This window comes from Fusarium proliferatum (assembly GCF_900067095.1).
Source record: "Fusarium proliferatum ET1 genome assembly, contig: FPRO_scaffold009, whole genome shotgun sequence".
Classification (NCBI taxonomy): Eukaryota; Fungi; Ascomycota; class Sordariomycetes; order Hypocreales; family Nectriaceae; genus Fusarium; species Fusarium proliferatum.
The window spans coordinates 1,733,645-1,748,425 of NW_022194798.1; the positions used below are offsets into that span (position 1 = coordinate 1,733,645).

General features: G+C 47.3%; 6 protein-coding genes across 6 annotated transcripts; 4 read left to right on the plus strand and 2 right to left on the minus strand.

Annotated features, from left to right (window-relative positions):
* Positions 1–850: 850 nt before the first annotated feature.
* On the plus strand, positions 851–4,637 carry FPRO_15134 (uncharacterized protein; the record flags this gene model as incomplete). Its single annotated transcript, XM_031220579.1, has 6 exons — positions 851–1,496; positions 1,552–1,581; positions 1,632–1,823; positions 1,876–1,900; positions 1,958–2,551; positions 2,597–4,637. 6 exons carry the CDS (start codon positions 851–853, stop codon positions 4,635–4,637), a joined length of 3,528 nt encoding a protein of 1,175 aa, XP_031086224.1.
* Positions 4,638–4,900: 263 nt separating this feature from the next.
* On the plus strand, positions 4,901–6,346 carry FPRO_15133 (uncharacterized protein; the record flags this gene model as incomplete). Its single annotated transcript, XM_031220580.1, has 1 exon — positions 4,901–6,346. The coding sequence occupies one exon, from the start codon at positions 4,901–4,903 to the stop codon at positions 6,344–6,346; it is 1,446 nt and encodes a 481-aa protein (XP_031086225.1).
* Positions 6,347–6,430: 84 nt separating this feature from the next.
* FPRO_15132 (uncharacterized protein) lies at positions 6,431–8,331 on the minus strand (the record flags this gene model as incomplete). Its single annotated transcript, XM_031220582.1, has 3 exons — positions 6,431–7,177; positions 7,230–7,365; positions 7,415–8,331. 3 exons carry the CDS (start codon positions 8,329–8,331, stop codon positions 6,431–6,433), a joined length of 1,800 nt encoding a protein of 599 aa, XP_031086226.1.
* A 1,063-nt stretch (positions 8,332–9,394) lies between these two features.
* Positions 9,395–11,221, plus strand: FPRO_15131 (uncharacterized protein; the record flags this gene model as incomplete). The annotated part of the gene is made up of 3 exons (XM_031220583.1): positions 9,395–9,639; positions 9,693–10,442; positions 10,495–11,221. 3 exons carry the CDS (start codon positions 9,395–9,397, stop codon positions 11,219–11,221), a joined length of 1,722 nt encoding a protein of 573 aa, XP_031086227.1.
* A 309-nt stretch (positions 11,222–11,530) lies between these two features.
* On the plus strand, positions 11,531–12,798 carry FPRO_15130 (related to NADPH:quinone reductase and related Zn-dependent oxidoreductases; the record flags this gene model as incomplete). The annotated part of the gene is made up of 4 exons (XM_031220584.1): positions 11,531–11,640; positions 11,695–12,115; positions 12,172–12,368; positions 12,417–12,798. The coding sequence occupies 4 exons, from the start codon at positions 11,531–11,533 to the stop codon at positions 12,796–12,798; spliced, it is 1,110 nt and encodes a 369-aa protein (XP_031086228.1).
* A 44-nt stretch (positions 12,799–12,842) lies between these two features.
* FPRO_15129 (uncharacterized protein) lies at positions 12,843–14,176 on the minus strand (the record flags this gene model as incomplete). The annotated part of the gene is made up of 2 exons (XM_031220585.1): positions 12,843–13,944; positions 13,998–14,176. 2 exons carry the CDS (start codon positions 14,174–14,176, stop codon positions 12,843–12,845), a joined length of 1,281 nt encoding a protein of 426 aa, XP_031086229.1.
* Positions 14,177–14,781: the final 605 nt, after the last annotated feature.

The window sequence follows — 14,781 nt, forward strand, 5'->3', positions numbered from 1 at the left end:
AGAGTAGGAAGGAAGATGTAACGGATCGTGAGTGCAATTGGGAAACTTAGTTAATTATAGAGCCGCTAGTCATCTTGGCCTTATTAGTCGGCAATTGATCAAGTTAATTCCGATGAGGCTCTGCTCAAGTTGCCTCTTTCTTACCAGTTCGCAAAAGACTGACGTGGCCCAAAAAGACGCCTTACCGTTTTGATATGATTGCATTTGGGCTTTTCAAGTAGGTTCAGCCACGGACGCAGCATTCTGATTGCTCAAAGCCTTGTAACTTTGCAGACTTGCAGTGTGAGGTGGTGTAGTCTTCAAAAATCTCATTGGCGGCTTTCGGCGGCTTATTGGCCTCATGGTTGCAACTGAAATGCAAAGGTGTCCATGGCAAACACCGAGCCTGATTTCGGGAGAGATTAATAAATCTGTGTCATCTCTATCACCAATTGATATTTTTCAATGGTCTAATCTTGATATTGAAGGTTATCTATCGAAATCTCAGAATCGAATGAAATGAGAAGGGTCATCGTGCGACTTTGTGCAAGATTTTGTGATACTGGTGTACGCCAGAATACCCTCGTGGCGGGCCTCAGGATGGTGCTACCTTCCAAGAGTTCAGAGTGGGAAGATTGCTGACCACCATATATGCATGGCGTGTACTCACCGGTCATTGCACCGCCCGAAAGACGCATGTGCATGAGTTACATTGCAGCCAAGCTCACAATATAATATTAGGACAATCCGCATGTAAACACAAGAGGGGCTGTGTTCATCAGTCCCTTCTGAATCTTATAGCTTCTTGCCAGAATAAGACCATTGCTCCTTCTTACCTTTTCGACAATTCTATATTTACACTAACTATACAATGGATCCTCTTAGTATTATCGCGGGAATCATCGCTATTGTTGACTCCATTTTGTCAACTTACAGTGCTATCCGTGAAATCAAAGGATTGCCTAAGGCTTTTGAAGAGGTTGAGCGAAATCTTCCTCTTGTCAAGGAGACACTCCAAATCGCGGAACAACAACTCCACAACAACTCTCCAAGCGATGCTGAAAAGCGCGCCATTGAACCAATCATCATAGCCTGTGAGAGCAAGCTCAAAGAGCTCCACAAAGTCTTGACCAAAATTCAGAAGCAAAAAAAAGAAGGCAATGGCGAGATCAAAGACTGGTCATCACTGGCAAAGTTGTATCAGAAAGTGGTTGTTCCGATGGGGAAAGCCCATAGGGTTGAGTCATTGATGAGCGCTATGATTGGCAGCCTGAAGGCTCTTGCGATCCATCAGATGTTCAAGGCAGCAACTCAGCCGCAGGTTGGCAAACTTGAGGAGGCTATCAAAAAGCTTTCACAAGTTGAGCCCTCTATCCCAGACTCTGATTTTGAATCAGGTCGGAGCACTGTCAACCAGACAAATAACGATCGTTCAAATGGGTTCCTTTGCACTGAGGGCACTATGCACAACGTTGTTGGGGGCAATGTTTGGAAGGCAGACCATAATATGAATTTCGGTATGGACATGTCACAAATATTCAGCCAGCAGTAGGGCGCTGATGTTTCCCACAGCATATCACATCCATCAATCTACTACTAGCTGTTAGTTACTTCAATACCTGCAGCTACCGTGTTCTAATTGCTTTTCAAAGCCAGTGATACATGTCCCACCATTCCACAATGGCTCGAGTCGATAACGACTCCCCTTCATTTCGAAGAGAAGCTACATGAGCTGTTGAGGATTGCCCAAAGGTCCCGAGGGTCAGGCAACTGGTTTTTGAAGTTGCCTGCACTTTCTGATTGGATAGATGGAGATTTGCAGAAGCTATTGGCTTATGGACACGGTAAGTGGTGGTTCGAGGTCGAAATGGCTTATGTATTGCTCACAAGGGACAGCCGGCGCAGGCAAGTCAGTCCTTGCGTATGTATAACAATGCCTTGTGCGTAGAAAAGATTCGGAGTTAACAGTCAATAACAGCTCCATTGTCATCCATCATCTTCAGAATCTTCATAATCGGCTCTATGGCGACCACAATGTGGCTTGTCTTTACGTCTACTTTGACTATAAGAAGCAAAAGGCACAAACATTGATAAACATACTATCGAGTCTCCTCGTACAGCTTTTGCGCTGTTCACGCAAAGTGTCACATGAGGTCCGATGTCAATTCGATGAATGGAGGCAAAAGAAAACTTTTCTAGGAGATGGCGAGTACGTTGATATGATCACTTGTCAGGCTATGGAATTCCGACGCATTTACATCGTAGTTGATGCACTTGACCAATGTTGCAGCGACACGAGTAACAACACCCTCAGTGAGTTTCTCGACATTTGCTGCAAGCTGCCACGCACATTTCACAGTCTTTTTACCACAAGGACAGACTTACACTCTCAGTTTCTTCGACCGGACTATGAACTTGAGATAACAGCACACCCGGACGACATATCGGCGTACCTAGATAACTTCATTGATAGTCGCCAGGTGATGAGATCCATTGTCAATGAAGGTCATTCTCGCAACCACTCATTCCACGAGCACCTTCTCAACAGCATTATTAGTAGATCAGATGGGTTGTGAGTTTCCTAGTTCATGAGACGCTATCCATACTAATATGTCAGATTCCTCCTCGCTCATCTTCATCTAGCAAATCTAGCATCTACAAATACACTCGAGGAGTTTGAGTACACTTTGGAAAACCTTTCGGGCGATTTGACGCAAGTATACAAAGCAGCATTAGAACGGATCGAAATACAGGAGGACAAACAACGTAACACAGCCATTATGTTGCTCTCATGGATCACTTTTGCAAAACGACCACTGACAATAGCGGAGGCCACACAGGCACTGTACATCCAGAATGCTTCGCGAGAGCTTAGTATGTCTGGATATGTTATACCCAAGGTCACATTGAATGCCGAGGCGGAATGGACTCTGACATCAGTCTGTGCAGGTATGGTCGTTGGAGTCGTTGAGAAGAAGACAACTTTCCTCCATTTCGCGCATAAGTCGGCAAGAAAGTTTCTGAAGAAGCACTTGCTGGTTGAATGTCGAGATGCCTATTCGGTCATGACCGAAGTATGTCTGCGCTGTCTGATCGACACACCTGTCAAACCACCAAAAGAAAAGACAACAGCCCAGAATACCTCGGAGCATTTCACCAAGAACTATCCATTTTTTCATTATGCCGCGAATAACTGGGGCCTTCATATGGCGGATAAGGTGAAGGGCCCCGTTTACCAGCTTGCATGGAAATTCCTCTCCGAGCATGAGAATAAGCAAAAGTTAAATCGTGCAGTATCGGTCATGGAGGATACCAACATCTCTCGGGCAGAACAGTTTACAGGGCTACACATTGCTGCATACTTTGGGTTGACTAGTTTGGTCCAGAAAGCCGTAGGTCTTCAAAAACCCCTCGATATCAATTCTCGCACGAAGCGGAACGAAACTCCTTTGCATTGGGCCGTTTCTCGTGGCCATCGCGAGTTTTCCGAGCTTCTGATATCGCAAAAAGCGGACCTGAAGGTACAAAATGACGATAAAATGACACCGTTGCATATCGCAATTGACAAGGATGATTCCGACATGATATATCTGCTTCTCTCAGACAGCTGCGCCGAACTTGAACTGGCAGACATCAAAGGATATACGCCCCTTATTGCAGCGGTCAAAAAAGGAAACGCTAAATTAGTGCAAAAGCTTTTGCGTTTGGGCGCCAAAGCTGAATCTGAAGATGGTCATGGCTGGACTGCAATGCGCTGGGCAGCACAATTGGGTTATAAAATGATCATCGAAACCCTGGTCCGCTACAAGGCATCAGTGTCGTCTCCGACGAAAGATGGTTGGACATTACTCTGGTGGGCGGCTTCTGAAGGACGTTCCGACATCATTACTCTTTTAAAAGGGATAAACATAAACCTGGACGAACCTGATAAAGAGGGGAAAACCGCTCTGCAGTGGGCCGTCCGATATCAATGCTCCATGGCGACATGGGTTCTGCTCCAAGCAAAGGTCAATGTTAACAAGCGAGACGACACTGGTATGACGGCTCTACACGTCGCAGCAGAAACATTTCACCTGTCAGTCAAAGGCAACGATGTTCTATGGCTCTTATTGGCCAATGGTGCAAAGGTCAATACTCAGACAAAGACATTCGGTCAGACGCCACTACACATAGCGGCATCAAAAGGGAGTGAGTCCGCAATATGGCTACTTCTTAGCAAAGGAGCAGATACGACCAAACTAGATGTCAACCGTCGTACTGCACTGCATTGCGCTGTAGCCGGAGACCATATCCAAGCAGCGCAGCTTTTGCTCTGGAAATCAGCCGATCTCATCAACGCGGCAGACCACGAGAAGCGCACTGTACTTCACTATGCAGCTTCTCAAGGAAACGCGGCCCTTGTTGAAATGCTTATCAATTCGGATGCCGATATCAATGCTCGTGACCGCAGTGGACAGACGGCACTGCACATTGCCGTGCTACAGTCGCATGATGATATTGCTGCTTTCTTGATCAGAAAAGATGCGAATTTGGAAATAATCTGCAAAATAAATCGAAAGAGGATGAGCTTGGATGATTTGGTGCTTTCTATGAACAATACGGCCATCATGGGTGCGATTGATGAGGTCAGACAGAGTCGCTCCTCATACGAAGCGTAGAGAAATTGTCGCCCAGCCGCGCATTGATTGGTTCTGGGCTTCATGCCAGAAGCATGATCGCCCTTTGGCAAGTTCGATCAATTGAGTAATTTGAATGACCATATTCTTACACCTAATGATTCATAGTCCATTTTGTTAAAACAGCTTTGTGTAGCAGTTTGGCCAAGCACGTGATACTGTTGCCTGATTCGCGTCTTACATGTCCAAACTAGCGCGAAACAATATCTTCCATCATACTATCAATCATCATGAAAAAGATCGCCATGGCTCGCCTCAAAGATATCCCGAATGAGATCCTCATAAGCATCTTCAAACATCTCTCTGACATCAACCACTCCAGCATCTTCGACGTCGCTCTCGTCAACAAGCATTTCAATCAGCTCGCCAGTCCTCTACGCGTCCGTCACTGGAGTGATGAAGGACACTACGGCTACTACGACGGCGAATCGCCATGTCCACCAATCTCAAGATTAGCGCTCGAACTCTTGCGCCACCCTGAATACCGTCTACAAGTCAAGACTCTATCGTTTTCGTGGTTTCAAAGAGGTCATGACCGCGACGCGGCACGCGTTCCCATGAAACTTGAAAACCTCCAGATGCTTGCTTGGGCAGCCGAAGAAGTTGTTCCGACACTAGCGGAGTCTACATATCTATATTATCGGATCCTTGAGGATTGCGACGACGCTATTGCTGTTCTTGTCCTGGCTTGGGCGACCAATCTGACAAGCCTCAGCGTGACGATTCCTTGCTTTGATGTGAATCCTGGTTACGATGAAGGCACGCTTGTTCTGCGCTTTGTTAAACAACTGGCTCTTCGCTTTGACAGCGATGATCTCAAACCGAACGCACCGCTACCACTGGCGAAGCTTGAAGAACTCGAGTTTCGACACGATAACATCGAAAGCATTGTTGGGCTCAAGTACCTGACACCGTTTCTCCATCTCCCTAATCTTAAGAACCTCAAAACGTATAGGCTTGGTGATCAAGAGTACAACGATATTGAGGAAAGCGTTCAGAACTATATCAGAGACAAATACTGCATGCCGTTCCCAAAGGGTACCTCATCGATTGAGTCCATGACTATCAAAGAGTCGACGTTGTCAAGTGATGGACTTTCAGATCTTCTTGGATCTTGCAACAGCTTGAGATATTTCTACCTCCACTTCTCATTCGACCTCGAAGAGAGTAAGCGGAACTGGACAACACTAGCTAAGAGCCTTGTTAATCATGAAGAATCTCTGGAGGACTTGGATCTATGTGTTGATAACTGTGATGTTGAGTGGGTAGGAGATACTGTTGACGATGGGGCAGGCGATCCGAAGCCCATCGATTTCACAGATTGCTACCACCATCTCACTGGTCTCAGAACCCTTAGGGTTCCTATGCCTCAACTATCTGGCTACGATCTATGGAAGCATTCAGGATCTCCAAAGGCTAGTCATGTGCGCTTACCGGAATCTCTCCAGCATCTCAAACTCTTAGACATCAACTTGTGGTCTAACGCCCGACGCCTTTCCGAACATGAAATCTCACCCTTCTTGGATTTTGTTCTTAATCTCATCAAGGAGACAGGACCAGAGGGGCATTTAAGAAATCTTCAGACACTTGATTGTTCCAAAGCACTTTGGGACGACCCGATGAGAAAAAAGATACAAGAAATTAAGGATCTGGCGGAAGAACGTGGGGTTAATATTCTCCTTCACTCATAAACAACTGATATGTATGGGCAGGCGATTTGTGCATGGGTGAAAGTAAATCACGTATCAGGTTCATTATATAATCTTTTATAGATCTTAGAAGCTGAGGACCAAGTCCTTCAACTTCTGGAAGTTGGGAGTTCCGTAACCAGTAGTAGGATCCCATCCAGCTGTAGCGTTCCAACGAGCACCAGGAACAAGACCAGATCCAGCGGGCTCAGGTTGTCCAGACTGGGTGTTGTTGCCATCACATCCAATAGCATAGCCACCAGTGATGTCAGTCAAAACCTTGGGTCCATGCTTGTAGATAAGAGGGTTCAACCAGCCCAAGCTCTTCTTACCAGCCTTGAAGCGAGCATCGTTCAACAGACCAACGATAGCAGCCCAGACGGGAGCAGCAGCACTGGTGCCTCCACTTCGAGCCTGTTTACCATTGTAGATAACCTCGTAGTCAGGAGCAACACTGTGTCCAGCGACATCAGGGAAACCTCGGCCCTCCCAGTTGGTGTAAGGACCGTAGTACTTCTTGGTCTCCTTGGAGACAGTCTTCAAGTACTTCTTGATCGCCTTGTCCTGGTAGCTGGGTCGGGGGAAGTACTTGCTGAAACCACCGGAAGATCCCTCCCAGGCGATCTCGGGGGTGACATCGACGGTGCCGCCAACGGAGGTGAGGTAGGGGCATGTGGCGGGGAAAATGGCGTTGAACTCGACGGTCTTGTAGTCAGGAGCAAGGCAACCGGAACCGACACCGATGTCACCAGAGGAGAAGATGACGCTGATACCTCGTAGGCCGAGAAGGCCGATCATGTTGCAGGTGAGTGTAGCATACTCACGAGGGACGCTCTGTTGCAGAGTTAGATGGTTCTTGTAACAAGAACGATATGATCGAACTTACGTCTTCTTCATCACCGTAAGAAGTGGAGATGACAGCAGGGAGATCCTTCTGGCCCAAGAGGTAACGGAAGAAAGGCACATAGGGCTCGTTCTGGTTATCCTTCTCGGTAGGCTGATCGATGTTGGGAACGAAGGGTCTGTGTATATTAGTAACTCTTGGCCTGATATAGGATCAATGAAACTTACGGTGAACCTCCAGTAATGTACTGCTTGAAAGGAAGAGGATGAGCAATTCCAACAATGTTCTCGGCATCGAGGTTAGCTTCTCCGTAGTTTTTATGCGCAGTGTTCTGATCATCAGTGCCATTGTTGATCAAAATAGTGGTGTAGTTCTGCTTAGGAATGCCAAACAGCTCCTCAAACTTGAAGACATCGGAGTAAATAGCAGCCTGGCCGAGAAAGCTGCTGAAACCGATCTCGCTTCCAGACTTGGCATCGGGAGTGTAGTCGCCAATGTTGTACATCTGCTTGAGACAAGAAGGGGTGATGCTTGTTTGGCAAGACGCATCAACAGTGCTCTTGGAGGGGGAGACCTTGCGCTCTTGGAGAGTGCGCGATGGGTGAGGCACGGGGTTGAAGGCAACGGTGCCACCAAAGTTTGTGCTAGGATCAACGAACTGAACGTGATCGGCTACATCATCAGGAATGGAGTAAGACAGCGTTCTCAGCTTAGTCTGACCATCCTTGGTGTAGTACTGGTAATCACCTCCAAGAAGCGTGTTGGCCTTCTCAACATCAGCAGCAAAGTCAATGAAAGCACCGTTGACCTTGTAGTGCTTGATGCCCTTTGACTTGAGCCACTTGGTTACACTAGCAACAGCCTCCTTGGAAGGAGAGAAAGTGCTGGTGAGCTCATCGTGGGACAGCCAGTTGCCGTAGTTGGCGCTGTCGGGGCTGGAGAGGTCAAGAAGCTTCGATTCGAGCTGGTCCACGTTTTGCATGGTTAGTGCAAGACTGAAGACGTGCTGCGTATTGGAAGCGACTTTGGCGGTTTTCTGAACCTGCCAGCCCTGAGGAGCTTCGGCATGGTGAGAGAAGGATTTGCCAAATGCTGAAGGGAGCGCCGATAAGGCGAGGACCAGGTTTTGGGAGGAGATATACATGGTGGCGTGGGGCACCTAGCAGAACAAAAGAATGACTTGACAAGACCAGAAACTGGATGACAGACAAAACCTCTGATCTCTGTGAATTTGGCTCATTTATCTATATTGTCACCTCTTATCACTTATCACGGATTGTCAAGTTCAGGCACCTCTGGATAACACGGCAAAGAAATGGAGAGGACGATTCACAAAAGGACTCAGTGTTGGACAAAAGGCCTCCGGGGTTCTTGGCGCCGAGCTTCTCGATTGGGGGCATTTTCCGTATGCCGTATGCAGATCATGATGCGATTAGTCCGATATGGGAAGTTACTCAGGGGCGCTCTGTGGGGTCACGCACGGATAACGGCATTCGCTATCTTATCTGTGAGGGAATGTTTGTGTTGGTTCTGGTACCTTTTTTGATGGACTTTTTGTTGGATGAATCACGCGATCTGGAGGACAAAAGTGCGTTGCGGAATGGGACGGGGATGGAAGGTTACACGGATGTAAATACGGAAATGGTGAGATTGAGTTCGAGGTTATTAGGTATTGAGTTTACGGAATTAGTCATGCATCACACAGGGCACATGCCAAGCGAGTCGGCGGGAAGGATTGCTTCTGGAATAATGCCGTTGATGGGTCTACTGGGAATAGTCGGGTATAGAAGGCTTTGGAAGTACGACGCGTTGATCCGTGAATCCTTGGCACTTATCGCAAATGATGTTGGTGCTCGCGTGGCAATTACTTCAGAGCTTTGCCCATCAAAACAACACGATGATCAGCGCTTATGACTTTCTGTGTAATATAGATCTGTAAAAATAAATTCTATTACTTACTACCTTTGGATTGAAATGTCGAGTGATTTTCTGTCGAGATATAGACATTGAATCATTTATAACCCATTGCTCTAGGTTATCCAACTTCACTTACCGGTCGTACACATCGTGCACCCTAACCCTTCACATTAAGTTTGATCAAATCTCCCACCTCGCCAATCACATCACTCGTTTTCGATAGCGGTCAAAATGGCAATCAACATATCAGCATCCAATCTCAACCACTCAACCCCTTTCGCCGTGGCACAATGAACACCAGCGAGACTGCCGCAGCCAATCCAGGCGCAGCGACAGAGACGACAACCTACTTCAAAGTCCTCAGCCTCGTCATTCTCCCCTTCATCGTGACATACGTCTTCACGTCCTTCGGCAATAATGGCTATCAGCATGGTCAAAGCGCACGAGAGCCCCCGAGGGTTCCGTACTGGATCCCGTACGTAGGAAATACAATTAGCTTCGCTTTCGACACTGAGCGCTTCTTATCGTCTATCCTGTGAGTTCTCCCGGGCCGATAAGTCTGTTTCCTCCACTGATCTCCGGGCCCAGATCCAAATTCGGCAAAGTCCCGCTTCGCATCTTTGTGGGCGCTGAGCCTATGTACTTTATTCCTCACGGCCAGCCTATCATTGAGCTCTTCAAGGCGTCGCGACACTTGACTACCAAGTCCCTTGGTGTCATGACGGTTCGAGATGCTTTTGGCTTGCCAGAGTGTGATATGCCAATCTACGTCGATGATGATTCTAAATATGGACATGTTGATCCATTGAAGAGATTTGACTTTGTTCACCATCGTGATTTGCATGCTCTTTTGACAGGAGGGCCACTGAACTCCATGACTGCAAAATTTGTCGAGGTCTACTCTGACATGATTGAGAAAGATACCAGTTTCAGTGAGGGCGAGTGGACCGAGGTCGATGATCTCTACGAGTGGCTTAAGAACAATCTTTTCCGCGCTGCAATAACTGCACTATGTGGTGATAAGTTCCTCGAACTCTCGCCGACTTTCATTGAGGACTTTTGGGTTTTTGACTATCAGCTTCCCGATCTTTTCAGGCGGATGCCTCGATGGCTTGTTCCGAAGAGTTATGCGGCCAGAGACAAGTGTCTCGAGAGCATGCTGCGGTACCATGAGTATGGAAACAAGCTATTTGACTTTACTGATGAAGACGGTGTCATCAGGGAGGAATGGACATCGGAGTTTGGTACGAAGTTGATGAGTGCTAGACAGAAGATGTTTCAGAGCGTTGGGATGACTCCGCGAGGTGGTGCTGCTCTTGACCTTGGGCTCATGTGGGCGTAAGTCGAGTAACTACTAACGTAGACTATGTGCTTCACTAATGACTCGCAGGGTAAATGCTAATGCCATTCCCGCTGGCATGTGGATCCTACTCGATATCTTACTCGATAAGGACCTGAAGGACAGAGTAATGGCCGAGATGCAGCCTTCATTCATCGATAAGTCCCTCTCTTTCGATATCGAAAAGCTCTGCTCCGGTCCCCTGATCAACTCCATCTACCTCGAGACGCTGCGTCTTCGCGTCGCTTCACCCGTTGGACGAACACCCATCATCCCCAATCTCAAATTCGGAAAGTGGCAGTTCAAGCAGGGCGTTGGTATGCTATCCTCATCCTGGGTTGGCGGCCATGATCCCGACTTCTGGAACATTGGACATGTAAAGCCTGGCGGAATCGAAGAACATCCCGTTGAGTCATTCTGGGCAGAAAGATTTCTGGTCTACCCGAATGACCCGACCAGCGGTCCAGTTCGACCAGCCACTTCTGCAGACAAGCCTACAAAGCGTTCCTCAGGGGATGATCGCAAAGCACGGTCTACTCTTGATGGAACGCAGGGATATTGGTATCCTTACGGAGGCGGGACAAGAATGTGCCCTGGTCGATTCTTCGCCAAGCAGGAACTCATAGCTGCAGCGGCAGTTGTTCTGCGTGCATTTGACATTGAACTTGTTGACACCGAAGCGGCGAGTAAGGTTAGGCCGAACATGGATTACTTTCCGTTTGGAACTATTCCGCCCAAGGGCAAGGTCGCTGTTCGGATGAGGAGGCGGAAGGTCTGATATGGTTGAGCTTGGTTTTCGATTTAACGTTTCTTTAACATTAGTCAGAGGATTGAGCTAGTAATCAACACATGAGCGTATTTGTAATTTGTGGGTTGTGATCTACTATGATTTAATGATGACAGTATCGCACGAGTATAACCGCATTATGATGTGTTCAGCTCCACTGTAAATTGTGACATGGAGGGTCATGAAAACCAATATATATCACTGCTCTGGCTGTCACAATCTATGTATACTGGAATTACAGTTTATTCATTCAGACTCGCAAGTTACCACCGACCATTCTTGTCTTATTTGAACCGCAACATGGCTACTATGAAAGCTGTCGGAGTTTCGAAGTACGGTCCGGTGGATAACCTCGAATCGCGAGTTGTCCCAAAGCCTGGTGATCCTAATGGCCGACAGGTCATCGTGAAGTTTGTTCCCCAATTTATTTTTCACTTAGAGACACAAGTACTGATGCTCTTCAGAGTCAAAGCTTGTTCCGTCAACCCAATTGATCACAAGGTTCGATCAGGAACCTATGACGATGCGCCGGGTAATCCCACCACCTCCGACTATCGGAGCAAGACTGACGAATTGATAGATTACTATGAGCACGTCCCAAAGGACTTTCACATCATCGGCTTTGACGGCGCCGGTATAATCGAGAAAACCGGGCCTGACTGCCAGCTCTTCAAAGTTGGCGACGAAGTCTCTTGGGTAGGCCCAACGACTGAACAGGGAACTTATGCGGAGTATCAGCTCGTGAACGAACTAGCTTGCGCCAAAAAGCTAAAGAATCTCGATTTTGTCGATACAGCGAGCTATGGGTTGACTTTCATGACAGCATATCAGTCACTGTATCGAAGGATGGAGGTCAAGCCTGAAGAACAGACAGCTATCTTGATCGTAAGTTCGGAGCAGCCTTTGACATTGCAATGTTGAACTGACACTATTAATTTAAGATAAACGGAGGAGGTGGCGTTGGAAGTGCTGCTATTCAGCTTGCGAGGAGAGTTCTTAAGCTTCCGGTCGTTGTAGCCACGGCATCGCGACCTGAGACGATCGACTCGTGCAAGCGAATGGGCGCTACTCATGTCATAAATCATCGAGAGAACCTTGTGAAACAGATTGAAGATTTAAAGCTCAATATCCCGATCAAGTAAGCACCCATTGTCGGCTCAACCACATCACTCACTGACAGACATAGGTATATCTACATAGTCGCCCGAACCGAGCAATACACCAATTCCATCGCTAAGATCTGTGCGCCCTTTGGAAAGGTCTGTACCATCGTACAAGCGGACGTGAGCCTATACGGAACAGAGTTTATGTCCAAGTCACTGACATTCTCGTGGGATTGGGTTGGTTCTGCTGCATATCATGGCACAGGCGTTGAAGATTATCATGAGATGCTAGCAACGATTTCCAGTCTGATGGAGGAGGGTACATTGTCCTCTACAGCTGGAACTCGTCTTAGGTTGACACTTGAGGGCTTGAAGGAAGCGCATAGGAGGGTGGAAAGTAGTAGTACTGTTGGAAAGATTGCGCTTGGTGTTGATGAGCCTGGGGAGGGTGAGCCTTTCGCTTAGCTAGCATCTTTGATGACTTGGTCAACTATTGGATTTCATTTTAGTCACTTAAGGTAACCCTGATTTGCTATGGAAGTACTTCTAGAATACTCAATATAGGTTTTAAGGCGGTTGGAAAACAGTTGGAGATCTGCCCATGCTGCATGCTGCTGATTAAGGGGACTCCCGAGCCAGGCGAGCATTATATCAGTCTTGCGGTCTGCCTCTTCAAGGTCATGGTTGAGGATCAACTTCTCAGCAAATCTACCGAGATAGGACATACCAGCTGCACCCATAGTATCCACATCTATCTCTGGGACCAACTCTTTAGTCATTTTCCCTGTGATACCCATATGTTCTAATAACAGAATATAGTGACAGTTGAGTCTTTCGACCATGTGATCACTAATACTGAGGGTTTTTAAGTTATCCAAAGCTGCCCTCAGTATGATTGCAATAACCTCATGTCTGTCCTTTTCTGATAGACGAATAAGGCGATGGAGGAGTAAGAATAAGGGATGACCCTCTCCAAACACGACAAATAGTGTATCGTGTATATGCCGGAGTAATTCGAATGTCAATGCTTTATATCGCAGATCAAAAGCGACGATAATATCGCACAGAAAGAAAAGAAGAGTAGCTTCTTGATCCTCTATGATAGACCTAAGATAATTGAGGGACTTGTTGAGAGCCTGGAAGCCTGGCTTCATGTTGTTGGCTATGATCAAGGTGCGGGCTTGAGCTAGGCTTGTGTAGCAGTAAATAGTGGTAGAATAGTCGCCAGCGTGACCAGGGTGAGATCTCTTTGCGATATCATGGTGGTCTGAGTGATAGTAGCCGCGGAGAAGTCGAAGCAGCTCGTCTGTGGATTGATGAACACTGGAAGCGTGGAGAATGGGATCTGGCGACGGCGAGCGACAGACTATGTTTGAATTTGAGGTACTAGTTGTGAGCATTCCGAGTTTGATCTTCATCTCGAGGTCCGGCCTGCGGCGTAGATATCTTTCGATATCTCCCCAATCGACTCGTCTACCTTGTAGAAAGAAGACAGATTGCTTTCCGGCAATATCTCGCTGTCGTTTGAGTAGAGACATGTGAACGACTTCCTTCTCTTTATATTTCTTCCATAAACCCCACTTTTGAAGGCGATACTTATACATCCTCGGTCTATCTATTGCTTAGTATCTACGCATTAGGGTTGTCTCTAAATGACCACTTACGTTGCATGGAAATTATGTCTCAGCCGCATTATCTCCACTATTTCTTTAAGTGGCCTCGCCTCATCCGAGTAGAGCCTCGTGATTTGGTGCCGCAGATGATCCCACTCGTCGGCGTTGCTCGCATTGGGAGCCATGATCTCCGGGCTGCGGTGCTGCACATGGGTGGGAGACGAGTGCATGGTGCTCAACAAAGAAAGATGTGCAAAGCCGTGCTCGGTCTAAGCCGGTGAGTCTGGTATGACTGGTCTACAGAAGAGCAGGTCCAATAGTTGTGTGGAGGAAGGAAGTGGTTCAAGATTTGGTTACAGAAAGCGTTCTTTTTAGATCATGGGATTGGCGGAGGACAAAAGAACAAAACTATGCGGACCTCTTCACATGCCAGTACGCTTGGCAGCTTAGACTGCTAGTTGTGATTGGCTGAGAACAAAAGGACAAGCCTGTGGATCCCGTTCCAGGCTAACTCCGTCCGGCTAATACGAGGTAGGTGCGTGCCTCAGGCACTTTCAACACTGAATCACAGTTTACTAGGATTTGAATGAGCCGACAGCCCTTCTGGTTAACAAGCTAGAACAGATGTCAATTGTTAGGCAAGGACAACTGTCCAACGTGTGCTATAACAACACCATACTGCGATCTGAAAACGGCCTCTCTCTGCTCCACGTTATGTGCTTCTAAGAGAAGATCTGATATCCTTTTACTATGTAGCCTTCCAAAGATCGAACCCAGTTCAAGCCACCGGTCGCTTTACCGTCCTTTGATATAGTAATCCTACTCTAGTATAGAG